General features: G+C 48.9%; 2 protein-coding genes across 3 annotated transcripts in view; both read right to left on the minus strand.

Annotated features, from left to right (window-relative positions):
- The window catches only part of NPTXR (neuronal pentraxin receptor), a 36,671-nt gene extending 34,762 nt beyond the window's left edge, over positions 1-1,909 (minus strand). Inside the window, exons 1-2 of the mRNA XM_030549321.1 lie at positions 1,888-1,909; positions 215-1,059 (exon numbers count right to left, since the gene is read on the minus strand). Of these exons, the coding sequence (XP_030405181.1) occupies positions 215-1,059; positions 1,888-1,909 (867 nt within the window). The remainder of the gene's footprint in view (positions 1-214; positions 1,060-1,887) is intronic.
- A 7,840-nt stretch (positions 1,910-9,749) lies between these two features.
- The window catches only part of CBX6 (chromobox 6), a 65,004-nt gene continuing 56,996 nt past the window's right edge, over positions 9,750-17,757 (minus strand). The window contains exon 6 of one of the 2 annotated variants that reach the window (XM_030546508.1): positions 9,750-10,063. In XM_030546508.1, the coding sequence (XP_030402368.1) occupies positions 10,030-10,063 (34 nt within the window). In that variant the 3' untranslated portion in view covers positions 9,750-10,029. The remainder of the gene's footprint in view (positions 10,064-17,757) is intronic. The other variant, XM_030546493.1, reaches the window with a different exon arrangement.

Here is a 17,757-nt window from a genome sequence, read left to right on the forward strand (position 1 = left end):
GAAGTATTCAAATACACTAACCGCCCCCCGCCCCGCCACTGGCAATCTAGGAAAACCCTGGAGAGGGCCGTGCAAAGCGGGGAAGGAGAGGCTCAGGGGTAGGAGCTGAAAGGCCGAGGGGCACAGAGTGGGGAGGAAGAGGAGAAGTGGGAAGATCGGCAGGGGAGATCGCCGGGCTGCTGGGGGATGGGAGGGGAGGGGGTTCACGCCTTGCCTCTATCTTGTCGATCCTGTCTTTCAGCGACCGGACAGCATCCTCCAGCTCCTGGACCATGGCAGGCGAGTCCCAGGGCAGGTCGCCCATGGTGTCTTTGCGGGGCCCGCCCCAGAGAGCGGCGCTGTCCTGGAAGCTCAGCTCCAGCCCGTTCTCGCACTGGCTCAGCTTGCCCGTCAGCTCGCGGATGGTCTCCTGGTCGCTCAGGATCTGGTCCCTCTGCTGCAGCGCCGTCTGCCTGAGCTGCTCGGCCGCGGCGTGCAGGAAGAAGAGGTCCTCGGCGGGCGCGGGGCCGTCCCCCGGCGCGGGGCTGTCGGAGGGGCACTCGGCCGGCAGCGGCGTGCAGAGGAAGCGGCTGAAGAGCGGCTGGTGCTGCTGCTGCTGCTGCTGCTGCTGGCGGGGCCGGGCGCTGGCGGAGAGCAGCTCCAGCAGGGAGTCCTGCGGGCCGCCCGAGAAGCTCTGCCCAGCACCGTGGAGAGCGCCGGGCCCCTTGGCGGCGGCGGCGCTGGAGTCATTGTCAGCACCCCGGAGAGCTCCGGCGGGGCTGGCCGCAGGGTGGACGCTCGCGATGATGCAGATGATTGCACCGAGGAACGCGAGCATCCCTGCGGCCAGGAGCACGGCCAGAAACTTCAGGGTGGCAGCTGCGAGGGGGGCCCCGCCCCGGCCAGCAGAGAACAAGGCGGGATGGCGGGCGGAGGGAGAGCGCCGGGCGGAGCGGGCGCTGCCTGAGGAGCCCCCGGCTGCCTTGTGCCGCCGGAACCAGCGCTGCGCCGAGTGTCTCCGGCTGGTGGGCACGTCACCGACTCTGCCCCCGCGGGTCCCTCCTCGCCCTTCCCCGCACCCTGTCGGCGCCGGGCGGGGAGCGCAGCCTGCTGCCGGGGCTGGCTGCCGTGCGCGCGCTGCCTCTCCCGCCCAGGGGCGTGAGGAGAACCCGCCCTAGAGCTGCTGCTGCCGCCGAGCAGGGGAGCAAAACGCCTCTCAGACCCGGCCCCTGCCCAGCTGGGAGCTGGCACAGCCCCCTCCCTGGGCAACAGGGGCTGCCACTTCACGGATTGCGGCCCCACTCCCAGAATCCACCACACGACCCCCTGCAGCCCACCTAGCCTGGGCTGTTAAACACATTTCTTTAAGCGAGGGGGGAGGGTTGCCAATTTTGGTTGGTTTCATCACAGGGCATAATCTTTAATTAAAGACTAATCTTTAATTCCTGGAGACTCTGGGACAGTCCTGGAGGGTTGGCAACCCTACAAGGGGGTGGAGTTGGGGAATCATACAATAAGAATAATTTTAAAGCAACAGCTAAGAGCTGCCAACAAAAACCCATAAGAGGTTTGTTCTAGTCCCTCTTATTTTCTTTATTGCCATATCAAATAGGAAAAGGTTTCATCTTCTGGGAGGTGTTGAGCTGTTTCAAAATATTAGAGACAGTGCGGTTGTTGTGTGTCTCTGAGGCTAAAACGAATAACTTTCTTCTATAAAGCAGAAGTACACATGTTCCTACTCTCGCCAACATTACAATGCACACCAGTAACCTAAAAACAATGAAATAAAATCATATCAGCCCCCAGGAAGCCTTCTCAGCATAACATGTATTCAGGAGTCTGGAGGGATGTCCATGGGTAGGATTGGAAGGATTAGATTTTTATTGGTAAATGTTGATTTCACTGTACCTGCATAAATCAATGAGAACATGTTTCCATCAAATAATAATTAAAATGTATAGACGGGCAAAGTAAGAAAATGCTGCTTGAGACCTTATTAAATGATTTAGACTTTTGAATTGGGCTTTCTATAAAGGAACTAGCAAACTGACAGTAAAAACAGGTCAGATCTGTTGATTCAAGGATATTTATTTTGTGTATTTGGGGACACGATGTTGACAAATTGTGTTTTCACAGTTTATAAAGCTTTAACTTTTTGAATTGCAGCATCAGCTGTCATTAAATAATGATCTGACCCCACTCCCAATTTCCTGCATTGGTGAACATTTAAATTGATGAAAATTAAAAATGCTTTAAAATAAACCTTGATCTTTTCAGTCAAAATTATATGGCCAAAAATCAAAATCTGCCAAGGTTGTTTATGTGCCTGACCCAGAGCCCAGTGATGTCAGTGGAAAGACTCCCATTGGCTTCAATGGGCTGTGGATCCAGCCCCATCTGGTGGGTGCCTGAGGGTCTGCGTGTCCTTTTGGTGGGTGGGTGCCAGCATGAGTGTAGATGTGCCATGTGAGGAGCCATCCATGTGGTATCTTGTCATCACATGGATGCAGGAGAGGGGTATCCCTGTGTGTGTTGGTATGCTTGAGTGTTGGAACCTGTATAGGAGTGTGATCGGGTCTAGCTTTTGGATGTCAGCAGCTGGATGGCTTTCCTTGCTTTATTTTAATGTAAACTGTTGGCCTATCTCCCCAGCCCAGGAAGGAATCAGCACCATGTCCAGATCTCTTTCAGGCCCTTCCCTCAGGGCATGGTTTATTAATTCAAGCAAAAAATCACAAAGAAACACAAGACAAAGTTATTTTGCTAATCAACAGTTATCCAGAGAGGCCTAATGGCCTTTCATTCTGCCTGCCTCTCTCTGCTCCAGGGCCACTCACAGGAGCTAACCCCATCCCACATCTCTCCTGAGCTCTCTTAGCCTTTTATAGGGATCCCCTGCCCCCTTCCCAGCTGGGTGTGATAATAGAACAAGGCTGGCTGGCCCCAGGCCCCCTGACCCTTAAAGGGGCAGACCATCTTGTTACACCTACACTGTCCTGCTCCTTGCTTTTCTTTCTACACCCTTTCTTTCTGCCCTATTGGAGTGTAAATTCATCCACTTCAACCAGTTTGCGCTGACTTACCAACATGTAACCTGCTACACCATTTGTCACCTTTGAATCTGGCCCATTAGGATGATGAGGGTTTTCAGGTATAAAAGCCACACTCAATATTAACAGAGACAAAAGGAGAGCAAGAAGCCACAATTCCCATGGAGAAGCAGCCTCCAATGGGATGTTCTAAATATGCATTTCTCTATATTCTTCTCAAATTGGTCACTAGTTACCAAGGAATTAAATTCTTAAGTAGATCAAATATAAATGAAATACCCAAATTAGAACCTCCGGGAATATAAGTTATCAGAATTCTCAGTGAAAACTTGCGATACCAATTATCCTTAACTTAAAAGTAAATACACTCTCAGTCTCTTCCTTTAGCACATGAACCATTTCCCTGGTCTGGGCAGTAGTAAAACAAACCATCAGATATTGCTTCAGCTTTGAGCTTAATTAGAGGATAGGTAAAAGGTTTTAAAAAGGTAACAAAGCAGATTTTATTTGTGTGTTTGGTTTTGGAGGAATTTGACTTATGAGAAAAGACTAAACTATCTAAATATGTCTAGATTTGCCAAAGTTTAGTGCTTTCCTGAAGCAGGATCCTAATGAAGATATGACAATTCTCTTCAAGAATATGAAAGGAGTAAACACCAAGGAGGGGAAGGAATTGTTCAGAGTGTTGTTCTTTGGTCCAAAAATGAAAGGGGCTGGAGATCTTGTGAGATGCATGTTTTCCCCTGCCTGCAAGAGTGCTTGTTCTTCCTGATTTCAGCTGACACAGAAAGCCTGAGTTAGAGGTCTAAACTCCTATACAATGAATAAGGAGATATAGGCACCTTCGTTCATGACCCATAAAAGCCAACATGCTAGGTAGGGAGCCACCTAAGCTAGCCAATGGGGGATGCTGAGGAGAAGGGTGTGTGCTCAGGAGGTGCCTGTCTCTGCTTACTATCCACAAATGCGGGGACACTGCCTGGAGTCAGGCAGCTCAGGCATCTAAGGGCTTGGCTACACTCGAAACTTCAAAGCACTGCCGCAGGAGTGCTGCCGCGGCAGCGCTTTGAAGTGTGAGGCCTTGGCTACACTTGGAGATCTGCAGTGCTGGGAGTTACAGCTGTCTTCGTACAGCTGTGTAGGGAAAGCGCTGGAGCGTGGCCACACTGACAGCTACCAGCGCTGCAGTGTGGCCACATTTGCAGCATTTGCAGCTCTGTTGGGAGTGGTGCATTATGGGCAGCTATCCCACAGAGCACCTCATCCCATTTTGGCGCCGTGTGTTGTGGGAAGGGGATGGAAGGGTGCGGGTCATCTGCTTCCTGTCCCAACGCCCCGTGATGCATCGCTTTGCATCCCAGCACTCCCTGTTTTTCCGTCCATGTTTGGCACCATTGTGACTCTCCCAACGGTTTCTGTGCAGCGCTATTTCTGTGGGAAATGGAACCCGAACTGCTGAGGACTTTGCTGATGAGTGTCGCCAGCACATCACGTTTAACAGTTGAGCTATTCCTTAAGCTCCAAAGTGATGAGGAGTCCGATGATGATTGCGAGTTGTCTGACGCGTACGACACGACATTGCTTGTGGCTTTCACAGAAATGCTCAGCACCGTGGAACGCCGCTTTTGGGCTCAGGAAACAAGCACTGAGTGGTGGGATCACATCGTCATGGAAGTCTGGGATGACAAGCAGTGGCTGCAGCACTTTCGGATGAGAAAAGCCACTTTCATGGGACTGTGTGAGGAGCTCGCCCCCACCCTGCGGTGCAAGGACATACGATTGAGAGCTGCCATGACGGTGGAGAAGCGGGTGGCTATTGCAATCTGGAAGCTGGCAACTCCAGACAGCTACCGATCAGTCAGGAACCAGTTTGGCATGGGAAAGTCAATCGTTGGAGTCGTTTTGATGCAAGTTTCCAGGGCCATTAATTGCATCCTGCTAAGAAGAACCGTGACTCTGAGGAACATGCAGGACATTGTGGATGGCTTTGCACAAATGGGTTTCCCTAACTGTGGAGGGGCGATAGATAGGACGCATATTCCTATTCTGGCACCACCCCACCTAGCATCCGAGTATGTTAATCAGAAGGAGTATTTCTCTATGTTTCTCCAGGCGCTTGTGGATCACCATGGGCGTTTCATTGACATTAACACAGGCTGGCCCGGAAAGGTGCATGATGCAGGCATCTTTTGGAACACTGGCCTCTTCAGGAAACTGCAGGCCAGAACTTTTTTCCCAGACCGGATGATCACAGTAGGGGACGTCAAAATGCCCATTCTGATCCTTGGAGATCCCGCTTACCCCTTAATGCCTTGGCTTATGAAACGGTATACAGGGAAGCTTGACAGGAGCAAGGACCAGTTCAACTACAGGCTGAGCCGATGCTGAATGACTGTGGAGTGTGCTTTTGGCCGTTTAAAAGGGCGCTGGTGATCTCTGTATGGGAAGCTAGACTTGGGGGAAAGGAGCATCCCTGTGGTTATATCCGAGTGCTGTACCCTCCATAATATTTGTGAAGGGAAGGGTGAAACATTCAGTCAGGGATGGACCTCCGAGTTTCAACGGCCTGGAGGCTGAATTTGCACAGCCAGAGAGCAGGGCTACTAGAGAGGCCCAGCACAGGGCTTCAAGGATCAGGGATGCCTTGAGGGAGGAATTTGAGGCTGAAAACCAACAGTAATGTTTGGTGCCTTACACGGGAGTGAAGTGCAGTGGTTACAATGGTAGTAGGAATCTGTGTTTCCTAAGCTGATTTGCAGTGCCTGTTAGTCTTTCCTGGGCTAAGGTATCTTTGACTTTCTGCATTAATAAAGACTGTTTTCAAAGCCAAGAATTCGTTTATTGCAAAGATAATAACTTTATTGACAGACACACAACATTTTGGGAACCTAAAAGGGCAGGGGGGTGGGGTGGGGAACTGTACAGTCACAGGTTTGAATATGTCCTGTCTGGAGTGCTGTGCAATGACTGCTGCACTTCAGGATGCCTATACTGCATGGTGATGGGGGTTGAGTGCAGAGGGTAAGGGCCGTAGTTCTCAGGGCTGGTTGGTGAACGTACAGGTGCTGGAGGTAGCTGGTGGTGGTAAGAACCTGGATGCTGGGGAAGGGGGTTTGGGGCACAAGGGAAAAAGCTTTGAGATGGGGTAGGGGCAGTGCGGTAGTGCTCTGCCTGCATGGCTACGACCGCCTGGATAGAGTCTGTTTGGCACACCAGGATACTTATCAGCTGCCTTGTGCTTTTCTTCCTGGCCACTGCGTTTCTCTGGTGGATCCTGCTTTCCCTTTCCCTCCAGTCCTGCAGTTTTTTATTCTCTCTGGCAGAGTGATCCATAACTGTTTGCAGCAGGGCGTCTTTGCTTTTTCGCGGCTTCTTCTGCAGATTTTGCAGTCTTTGAGCTGTTGATAACACGGGCAGCTGAGAACTCAAGGTCACTTGTGGAAAGGGAAAAAAGGCAACAGTTAACAGAGGCAGCATTGTTTATATCTCAGATAGTTATTCCCAGACAGTGAAGGAATTTACAGTCTTCACTTTAGCATAATTTTCCCATACCAAAGAGAGCACACATAACCCACAGGAGCCCCGAAATGGTGAGTAAGGGGGACTGATTGCTTCAGGGCTGTGCAGGGGGTTCTGTGCATTGGGGAAAGCAAACTGCTGCAGGGGGCACCTACAGTGAACATTCTCCCAACATTTCCACAGGAGTTAATCCTGCAAGCTATCTTGCTGCTGCGGGTCACCTGGGAAGGGGGAATGATTGCTTCAGGGCTGTGCTGGGGTTTGTGTGTGTTAAGGAAAGCAAACTGCTGCAGGGAGCACCTACAGTGAACACTCTCCCAACATTTTCCACTGGAGTTGATCCTGGAAGATATCTCGCTGCTGCAGGTCCCCTGGGAAGCACGGGAGGGTCTTCTACAGCAATGCGGATTCCGCCCTGGCCCCTGTGCAGCTTGCCTGTGTGCAGCAATGGTGCCCTCACCCCTCATGGCACAGTGGTGCGGACGCGTTAGCCTGACTGGGACAAGGACCACAGTGGCTCTCCCTATAAACTTGAGCAAGCGCATTGCCCACGCTCTGGCTGAAACTTTTGAAGAGATTACCGAGGCTGATTACCGCGACGTGATAGACCACATCAATGGGCTATTCCACATCTAGGCATGCATGCAGCCCTAACCCTCCCTCCTCTCCCGAAACATTTCCATCCTGAAAATAAAAGTCGCTTACCGAGAACCCGCTCCTCTGTTTGTCCTTCACCAAGTACCGGCTGCTGCGACTGGCTGCCTTCCTCCTGGCTTGGGAAGAGCTCCTGGCTGCATGCCTCCTGGGACTCCGGGTTGTCTCCCCCCACCCCAGTACCCTCACTCTCGGTTTCCTCCTCCCCCACCTCCTCCTCCGCCTCCACCTCCCGCCCCGCTCTGAAGTGTTCATCGTGGTTCTTGGATTGGCGGTGGGTTCACCCCCGAGTATCACGTCCAGCTCTTTGTAAAAACGGCAGGTCATGGGGGCAGAACCATAGCGGCAGTTTCCCTCACGGGCTTTGCAATAGGCATTCTGGAGCTCCTTCACTTTAATCCTGCACTGCACTGTGTCCCGGTCATGGCTCCTTTCCAGCATGGCCCTTGATATCTGCCCATAGGTATCGTAATTCCTATGGCTGGAGCGCAGCTGGGACTGCACAGCTTCCTACCCCAAAACACTGATGAGGTCCAGCAACTCGCCATTGCTCCATGCTGGGGCTCGTTTGCCACGTGGAGGCATGGTCACCTGGAAAGATTCACTGACTGCACTCCACACCTGGCTGAGCAAACAGGAAGGGGATTTTTAAAATTCCGGGGGCATTTAAAGGGTGGGTCACCTGAGGCCAGGGCAGTAGAGTTTGAACTGATGAGCAGAGTGGCTGAGCAGGCATTCTGGGATACCTCCGAATACCTCTGGAGGCCAATAACAGCGCTTTTCGTGGCCACACTGGCGGAGCAGCGCTGCATCACCAGCGCTGCAGTCGTTATTCCCCAGGCAGAGGAGGAGTACAGCCAGAGCTGTATCCAGGGAGATACGGCGCTGGATGTGCCTTGCAAGTGTGGACGGTGAGTAAGCTGCAGCGCTGTAAAGCCACCACCAGCACTGCAACTCTCCAGTGTAGCCAAGGCCTGAGTGTGGTCGCAGCACCAGCGCAGCGAGAGAGCTCTCCCAGCGCTGCACGTACTCCACCTCCTCATGGGGATTAGCTTGCAGTGCTGGGAGCCATGCTCCCAGCGCTGTGGCACTGTTTACACTGGCGCTTTACAGCGCTGTATCTTGCAGTGCTCAGTGGGGTGTTTTTTTCACACCCCTGAGAGAGAAAGTTGCAGTGCTGTAAAGCGCCAGTGTAGCCAAGGCCTAAGGCATTTCTTGTGGCAATGAGTTAGGTGCCTGCCTTGTGCCACACAGTATGTCTGGAGGAGGAGGTAGCACTATCCAGCCTAAAACTTTAGCCCAGTGGTTAGCCCACTTGCTTGGGATGTGGGAGACCCAGGTTCAATTTCCCCCTCTTTGACAGTGGAGGAGAAGGGAGCCCCCCCATTCAAATCCTAACTCTGACCACTGAGCCATGGGGTAGGCCAATATGAGGCTCCCTCAGCCTCTCCTGTCAAAACTTATTCACAGTGGAACAACTAATAATGACTGGAGCAGGAAGACTGGCTGCCCCTGGGTCTCCTACTTCCCAGGTGGGTGGGCTAACCATTGGACTACAGAGCCATTCTCTATCTCTGGCCCATTGACTGTTCCACTGGGGATAAATATTTAAATAGTCACTGGACCAGAGAGAGAGAGAATGGCTCTGTAGTCTGGTGATCAGGGCCCCTGGTTGGAGACCCAGGGTCCAATCCCCCTTGCTCCAATCTCTCTTTCACTATTTATCCAGAGCTGAATGACTTCAACAGGAGAGACTGAGGGAACCCTGCATCAGAATGTCCCCTAGCCTCATGGTTAGAGGCACTCTATGATGAGAGACAGGATTTGAACAAGGTCTCTCATCTCCTTCTCTGGCAGACAGGGGGAATTGAACTTGGGTCTTCCATATCCCAGGTGAGTGCTCTAATCACTGGGCTAAACTATTAAGTGGGCAGCACTTACTCCTCATCTTGAATGGGACTGGATCTGGTAAGCAGCACACCTACTGGATTGAGCCCTGTGCAACTTAGGTGGCTGAATGCCTGTCTTCCCTCAGTATGTGAATCGCTCTGGGGCCTAGGGAGGACATAGGCACCCAGACAGCTAGTGTGAGGCAGCAGTGCACATATCCAGAGGCAGAAACTTAAGTGCCTAGGGAACTTTTACCCTGCAAATGAAGGTGCAGAGTGAGTTTAGGTGCCTACGGTGTTTGGCAGGATTTTGTGGACATAGCAGAGAGTAAAACTGTGACTTAGGCATCAATATCCCAGACACAGGCACTTAAGTAACTTTGTGGATCCTGCCCTAGTGACTTGACTCATTTAAAAATGGATTGAACCGAGCACTGGAGAATATACTACAGAGAATAGACCTGTATTAGCCAGAGGTCGGGGAAGTACAGACAAGACCTACATTAATAAGTATTTTCTCTAACCCCTGTGAAAGAGAAAGCATAGTGAGCAGAGCTCTCTTCCTTGGAGGAAAGATGTCAGGGCAACTTAACAGAGAATATCAGAGTGACAAGTTTTTATTCGGAAGTACAAGGAAATCTGCTGCTATCTTGAGAGTAATAACCCTGTGTTAATGTTCCCCTCATAAGTGTCCTTTACATTAAGTATGACTTTAAAGTGCTTTGCACTGTAGTGTTTGACTTATGCAAAGCTACACACACTTTTCCAGTCCCCGTACTGCCTATTTCCATTCTCCCTCTCTGCAAGCACAATAGAAGCAGTAGGTACAAAGCTTTCAGGCAATTTATCCAAGTGATTTTTTTCATCAAAAGAGCCTATTCAGAGATTGGTAGCCATCAAACCGGCAGAAGGAGGCACTTTGCTCTTGTGCTTAAGACTTAAGCCACCCAGAGAAGGAGTGAGATGTTTTTTCTGTATAAGAAATAAAAAACAACCATCACTTTACAGAGGATCTAAACAACATGCTCAGTACCCATGGTTTCTTTCTCCTTGATAGCGTTTCTTGTAGCAGTTACTGTTAATAACCAAGCCTGTTATGGGCCATGAACACACACACTTCCCCTCCTTGACAGGCTGATATCATCACTATTCCGGTATACAAATGAAGAACTAAAGCAGAGAGAAGAGATGGATGGAAACCAAATGAAACTGATTTTAAGTGCCACTCAATAACAGCAGGAAATATTCTTCCAGTTGGCAGAGGTGGTGAAAACAGCTCTAACAGTGGACATGAAATATCAAAGTCTACATTTTCTAGTACCACAATCAGTAAGTGCCCAGGCTTGTTTTATTGGTTATAAGCAGAATGAGGAGGCATAAATCCTCCCCAGGGCCAGCATGACACAGAGTCAGTGTTCATAGAATCAAAAGAGATGGAAACAGAGTATCGAACTTGGCTAGTGCAGAATTGTTCCCTACAGAACAAGTAAATTCTTTCCAGCTACTGTAAGCAACCCACTCTATCACTATGATTGCTTCTTGCATTGTACTATACCAGGGGTCTCAAACACACGGCCCGTGGAGTTATTTCCTGTTGCCCACCATAGGCTCCGACTCTGTGGGTGCTCCCGGGCTGGAGCACCCACAGGGAAAAATTTGTGGGTGCTCTGCACCCATCGGCAGCCAAGGTCCCCTTCCCTTCCCACCCTAGCCTGCTGCATTCCCACTCCTTCGCCTATCTCCCAGTGCTTCTGGCCTGCTTAAGACTTTCCAGGAGGGAGCAGGGAGGAGTGGGGACGCGGTGCGCTCAGGGGAGGAGGACGAGAAGATGCAGGGCCGGGGTGGGGATTTGGGGAAGGGGTTGGAATAGGGGCAGGGAGGAGTGGAGTTGGGGCAGGAACTTTGGGGAAGGGGTTGGAATGGGGGCGGGGAAGGGGTGGGAAGAAGTGGGGGGTTTGCAGTCTGCTACCAACCAGTTTTGAAGTTCTCAGCTATTTTGACTTGACAATTGGTGCACAACTACAGAAAGGTGTGTATCTGTGCTGTGCCAAGAGTACTAGACCATTGTGATATCAGAGATAGCTCAACCAATCACCACCCTTACTCAATAGCTAATTTTCATGCTACAGTTTCATTGGTTGTATGAAGGAGACTTCATAGATGGTAGATTACTTGGCCTGACTGCCACACCCCTGTGCCTAGCTGTCGCCTCACATATTAGCACAACCACCAACACAACACAACCAGCAAGTCCAAATACAGATAGCCTCTCACCTCAGCACACACCCCTTATTTGTTGCCAACACAAATCAACCAAAATCTCCCAGCATAACACAACCCAGGCACAAATCAACACAGCTTCCCATCACAACACACATTTGCCTACCCTCACTCTTACTTACCATAAACTTGAGTGGCTAAGTGGCAAGTCCTTTGCTAGTAAGCATATATTGGGCAACTGTGACAACGCAATAAAAGTCAGTAGAAAAATCACTATAAGATGCTACAATTTAAGGGTGTAGAAAAAAAGGTATATATTATATGAGAAACAGGATGTGACCCTGTAATAAAAGATTACATTATAACACATAGTCTCAAAGGGGCAGAGAAAAAGTTGTGTGTGCAACCCTGATTCTGGCATGTGTGCTTAACTGTGCCATCTTAACATTCTCTTAGTGTAGTTTTTTGTATGGAATGTGGTACCATTTGCAAGCAACACTGAGGTTGGTTTAGTCTCAGGATATCAAACCTAATATTCCTCTACCTCTGTCCTCAGGAGCCAAAAAATCTTACCGCGTTATAGGTGAAACCGCATTATACTGAACTTGCTTTGATCCACCAGAGTGCGCAGCCCTGCCCCCCCGAGCGCTGCTTTACCGTGTTATATCCGAATTCGTGTTACATCGGGTCGCATTATATTGGGGTAGAGGTGTATTGTTGCTCTGGTTGATGCAAAACGCTGCCAGCTAAGTGGCCAAAAATGAAATGACTGTCAAAATTAGCACTGACTTTACGCATTACAGTTTTTAGAAAGTAAATACATTGACTTTTAATAGCAGACTCTATTACTCTTCATTTTTTTTTAATTTTTGACTATACTTTTGTATCATTGTATGAAAAGTTTTCAGTGATGCGGCCCTTGGGCCAATGTACTAGTCCTCATGAGGCCCTCATGGTGATTTGAGTTTGAGATCCCTGTACTATACCCATAGGAACTGCCAGACCAGTTCAAAACAGATGTCTGTCTAGGCCAATACCACTTCTCAGACAGCAGCCAGGACCATATGCTCCAGAGGCAAGAACTCCTACAGTGGACAATTATGGACTCATGGATTTTAAGGCCAGAAGGGCCATTGTGATCATCTAGTCTGACCTCCTGCATATTGCAGGCCACAGAACTTCACCCACCCACTCCTGTAACAGACATCTAAACTCTGTCTGAATTACTGAAGTCCTCAAATCATGGTTTAAAGACGTCAAGTTACAGAGAATCCACCATTTACTCTAATTTAAACCTGCAAGTGGCCCATGTCCCATGCTATAGAGGAAGGTGAAACTCCCTCTTTGCCCAGGGACTTTGTCAATCTGACCTGTGAAAAATTCCTTCCCAAATCCCATTTCATATGGCAGTCCATATGAAAAGTTCCTTTCTAACCTTAGCAGTCAGCAACTGGCTTATGCTCTGATGCATGAAGGTTTATGCCCATGAGAGCCATCAAGCAGGGATTCTGTTTGCCCGTGGTGAGTCAAGGATGTATTCACAGATCCTAACCCAGGCCCTGGTTTACCAAAATGCAGGATGAACTCTCACTATCAAGAGCTATTTCCTGCTATTCTTTATAATCCCATTTGTTCTGTTCCATTACTACCAGATCTCCTTTGGCCCTGCCATACTGAATCTCTGAATCATACCTTAGGATTCACACCCTTCAGATATATTTGCAGAGAGTTAGTCATAGTTATCCAAGGTTTTTGGCACACTCTCTGCTTCTGGAAATCCATACTCCCTAGAAGAATGCCTCCTGGGAGATGCACTCATGGGATGGAACAAGCAAAAACTGCAGCCCTCCATTATCATAGAAGAGATGAAGTTGTTGTGATTCCAAGGGGAAGGGTAGAGAAATGAAGTTGTCAAGTGAAGAGACTGGCAGGAGAAAGGATTGGGAGAATGGAACCATGGAGAAGTAGACAAAACAAGGGAGAGAGCAATACGCACAACCGCAGAGTGGAGGAGCAGGGAAGCAGGATGGAAAAGGGAAAGTCTGGTGAGCGAACAGGAGCTGCTAACAGGGAGTTTCGCAAGGGAGTTCTCCAGGTGAAGGAGGAGCACATACAGCATCTGTGGGGTAAGTGACTGTCTGCAGTGTGTGTGTTTGGGGGTTACTTGCTGTGTGCTGAGCTTGTGTTTGTCAGTCTGTTTGGTTTGTTTGTTTGAAGGACCGTGTGCTGTAGCTGGCAGTTGGAGGCGGAGCTACCAAGGAAGGTTTGAAAACTAGAAGCCTCTGGTAATTGGCTGAGCCTTAACCAGTGGGCGGGGCATTCACTCAGGCCAGGGCTGTATAAAGCTGCGCACAAGTGACCAGGGAGCTTAGCGAACAGGAGCTGCTAACAGGGAGTTTCGCAAGGGAGTTTGGAAGGGGAGTAGGAAGGGAGTGGGGGTCCCTTGTCGGTCTCATCCGTGACCCATTTGTCCTCTGAACCTATAAACTAAGCCCCATCCTAAACCTTTCTGTTTAAAGCAGAGCAGAGCGGACCGGGAGCTGCAGACGGGAATTTGAGAGAGTTTGACAGAGGGAGGCTTACAACGGTGAGGAGGACCCGCAACACCTGTGCCAGCACTGCTTCTGTCTCCTCCACCTGCGCCTGTAGTCAGACAGAGCACCAAAGCATGGATGCTTTTATCCAGATTCTGGTGTGGGCTTGCAAAGACTGTAATTTGCAATTTCCACTTACTGATATCCAGGCTGGGGGTGGCATCCAATGTGAAAGGTGCCTACTGGTGGAATCTCTCAGGCAGCAGGTGGGAGAGCTATAGGAGGAGGGGGCTAGGCTGAGGAACATCCGTATCCATGAGCAATTCCTGGACAGTATCCATGTGGAGACAGCTGACGTAGCTGTCCCAGATCACAGGACTACTGACACACCAGTGGAGGAGGAGATGGCTCAGGGTGTATCTGACACACCAGTGGAGGAGGAGATGGCTCAGGGTGGACACAGCCAGCTGGTTACTTCTGGCAGCAGGCAGTGCTCCACCCCTGCTGCGAACCCTCCTGCTGTGGTAATAGATAACCGTTATGCTCTTCTTGATACAGGAGAGAAGGAATCACCCCCAACAGTTAAGGAGGCAAAGCCTCATACCCCTAAGGCTGGGAGGTCTGCTGCCACCACTGATAATAAGAAACGTAGGGTAGTGGTAGTTGGAGACTCTCTGCTGAGGGGGACGGAGACACCCATCTGTCGCCCTGACCGTTCATCCCGGGAGGTAAGCTGCCTGCCAGGGGCCCGTATCCGAGATGTTACAGAGGCATTGTCGAAGATTATCCGGCCTTCTGACTACTACCCCATGCTACTCATCCATGTAGGCACAAATGATACTGTGAGGTGTGACACTGAGCAGATCAAGAGTGACTACAGGGCTCTGGGAGTACGGGTTAAGGAGTTTGGAGCGCAGGTGGTATTCTCTTCGATTCTTCCTGCGAAGGTAGGGGCCCGGGCAGAGACAGATGCATTGTGGAGGTGAATGCCTGGCTGCGAAGATGGTGTCGCCAGGAGGGCTTTGGCTTCCTCGACCACGGGATGCTATTCGAGGAAGGACTGCTAGGCACAGATGGTGTTCACCTTTCGAGGAGGGGAAAGGCCTTATTTGCGCACAGACTGGCTAACCTAGTAAGGAGGGCTTTAAACTAGGTTCGATGGGGACAGGTGAGCAAAGCCCACAGGTAAGTGGGGAACAAGACCTGGGAGATGGGTTGGAAACAGGAGGGAGCACGGGCTATAATGGCAGAGAGAAAGGAGGGTCAGGGCAAAGCTGGGAGGCAAGATCAAACCAGTATCTTAGATGCCTATATACAAATGCAAGAAGTATGGGTAATAAGCAGGAAGAACTGGAAGTGCTAATAAATAAATACAGCTATGACATTGTTGGCATTTCTGAAACTTGGTGGGATAATACACACGACTGGAATGTTGGTGTGGATGGGTATAGTTTGCTCAGGAAGGATAGACAGGGGAAAAAGGGAGGAGGTGTTGCCTTATATATTAAAAATGTACACACTTGGACTGAGGTAGAGATGGACATAGGAGATGGGAGTGTTGAGAGTCTCTGGGTTAGGCTAAAAGGGGTAAAAAACACAGGTGATGTCATGCTGGGAGTCTACTACAGGCCACCTAATCAGGTGGAAGAGGTGGATGAGGCTTTTTTCAAACAACTAACAAAATCATCCAAAGCCCAAGATTTGGTGGTGATGGGGGACTTCAACTATCCAGATATATTTTGGGAAAATAACACTGCGAGGCACAGACTATCCAATAAGTTCCTGGACTGCATTGCAGACAACTTTTTATTTCAGAAAGTTGAAAAAGCTACTAGGGGGGAAGCTGTTCTAGACTTAATTTTAACAAATAGGGAAGAACTCGTTGAGAATTTGAAAGTAGAAGGAAGCTTGGGTGAAAGTGATCATGAAATAATAGAGTTTGCAATTCTAAGGAAAGGTAGAAGGGAGTACAGCAAAATAGAGACAATGGATTTCAGGAAGGCGGATTTTGGTAAGCTCAGAGAGTTGATAGGTAAGGTCCTATGGGAATCAAGACTGAGGGAAAAAACAACTGAGGAGAGTTGGCAGTTTTTCAAAGGGACGCTCTTAAGGGCCCAAAAGCAAGCTATTCCGATGGTTAGGAAAGATAGAAAATGTGGCAAAAGACAACCTTGGCTTAACCACGAGATCTTGTGTGACCTACAAAATAAAAAGGCGTCATATAAAAAATGGAAACTAGGTCAGATTACAAAGGACGAATATAGGCAAATAACACAGGAATGCAGAGGCAAGATTAGAAAGGCAAAGGCACAAAATGAGCTCAAACTAGCTATGGGAATAAAGGGAAACAAGAAGACTTTTTATCAATACATTAGAAGCAAGAGGAAGACCAAGGACAGGGTAGGCCCACTGGTCAGTGAGGAGGGGGAAACAGTAACGGGAGACTTGGAAATGGCAGAGATGCTTAATGACTTCTTTGTTTCGGTCTTCTTTGAGAAGTCTGAAGGAATGTCTAATATAGTGAATGCTTATGGGAAGAGAGTAGGTTTAGAAGATAAAATTAAAAAAGAGCAAGTAAAAAATCACTTAGAAAAGTTAGATGCCTGCAAGTCACCAGGGCCTGATGAAATGCATCCTAGAATACTCAAGGAGTTAATAGAGGAGGTATCTGAGCCTCTAGCTATTATCTTTGGGAAATCATGGGAGACGGGGGAGATTCCAGAAGACTGGAAGGGGGCAAATATAGTGCCCATCTATAAAAAGGGAAATAAAAACAACCCAGGAAACTACAGACCAGTTAGTTTAACTTCTGTGCCAGGGAAGATAATGGAGCAGATAATTAAAGAAATCATCTGCAAACACTTGGAAGGTGGTAAGGTGATAGGGAATAGCCAGCATGGATTTGTAAAGAACAAATCGTGTCAAACTAATCTGATAGCATTCTTTGATAGGATAACGAGCCTTGTGGATAAGGGAGAAGCAGTGGATGTGATATACCTAGACTTTAGTAAGGCATTTGATACGGTCTCACATGATATTCTTATAGATAAACTAGGAAAGTACAATTTAGATGGGGCTACTATAAGGTGGGTGCATAACTGGCTGGATAACCGTACTCAGAAAGTAGTTATTAATGGCTCCCAATCCTGCTGGAAAGGTATAACAAGTGGGGTTCCGCAGGGGTCTGTTTTGGGACCGGCTCTGTTCAATATCTTCATCAACGATTTAGATGTTGGCATAGAAAGTACGCTTATTAAGTTTGCGGACGATACCAAACTGGGAGGGATTGCAACTGCTTTGGAGGACAGGGTCAAAATTCAAAACGATCTGGACAAATTGGAGAAATGGTCTGAGGTAAACAGGATGAAGTTCAATAAAGATAAATGCAAAGTGCTCCACTTAGGAAGGAACAATCAGTTTCACACATACAGAATGGGAGGAGACTGTCTAGGAAGGAGTATGGCAGAAAGAGATCTAGGGGTCATAGTGGACCACAAGCTTAATATGAGTCAACAGTGTGATACTGTTGCAAAAAAAGCAAATGTGATTCTGGGATGCATTAACAGGTGTGTTGTAAACAAGACACGAGAAGTCATTCTTCCACTTTACTCTGCGCTGGTTAGGCCTCCACTGGAGTATTGTGTCCAGTTCTGGGCACCGCATTTCAAGAAAGATGTGGAGAAACTAGAGAGGGTCCAGAGAAGAGCAACGAGAATGATTAAAGGTCTTGAGAACATGACCTATGAAGGAAGACTGAAGGAATTGGGTTTGTTTAGTCTGGAAAAGAGAAGACTGAGAGGGGACATGATAGCAGTTTTCAGGTATCTAAAAGGGTGTCATCAGGAGGAGGGAGAAAACTTGTTCATCTTAGCCTCCAATGATAGAACAAGAAGCAATGGGCTTAAACTGCAG

Source organism: Gopherus evgoodei, chromosome 1 (assembly GCF_007399415.2).
Source record: "Gopherus evgoodei ecotype Sinaloan lineage chromosome 1, rGopEvg1_v1.p, whole genome shotgun sequence".
Classification (NCBI taxonomy): Eukaryota; Metazoa; Chordata; order Testudines; family Testudinidae; genus Gopherus; species Gopherus evgoodei.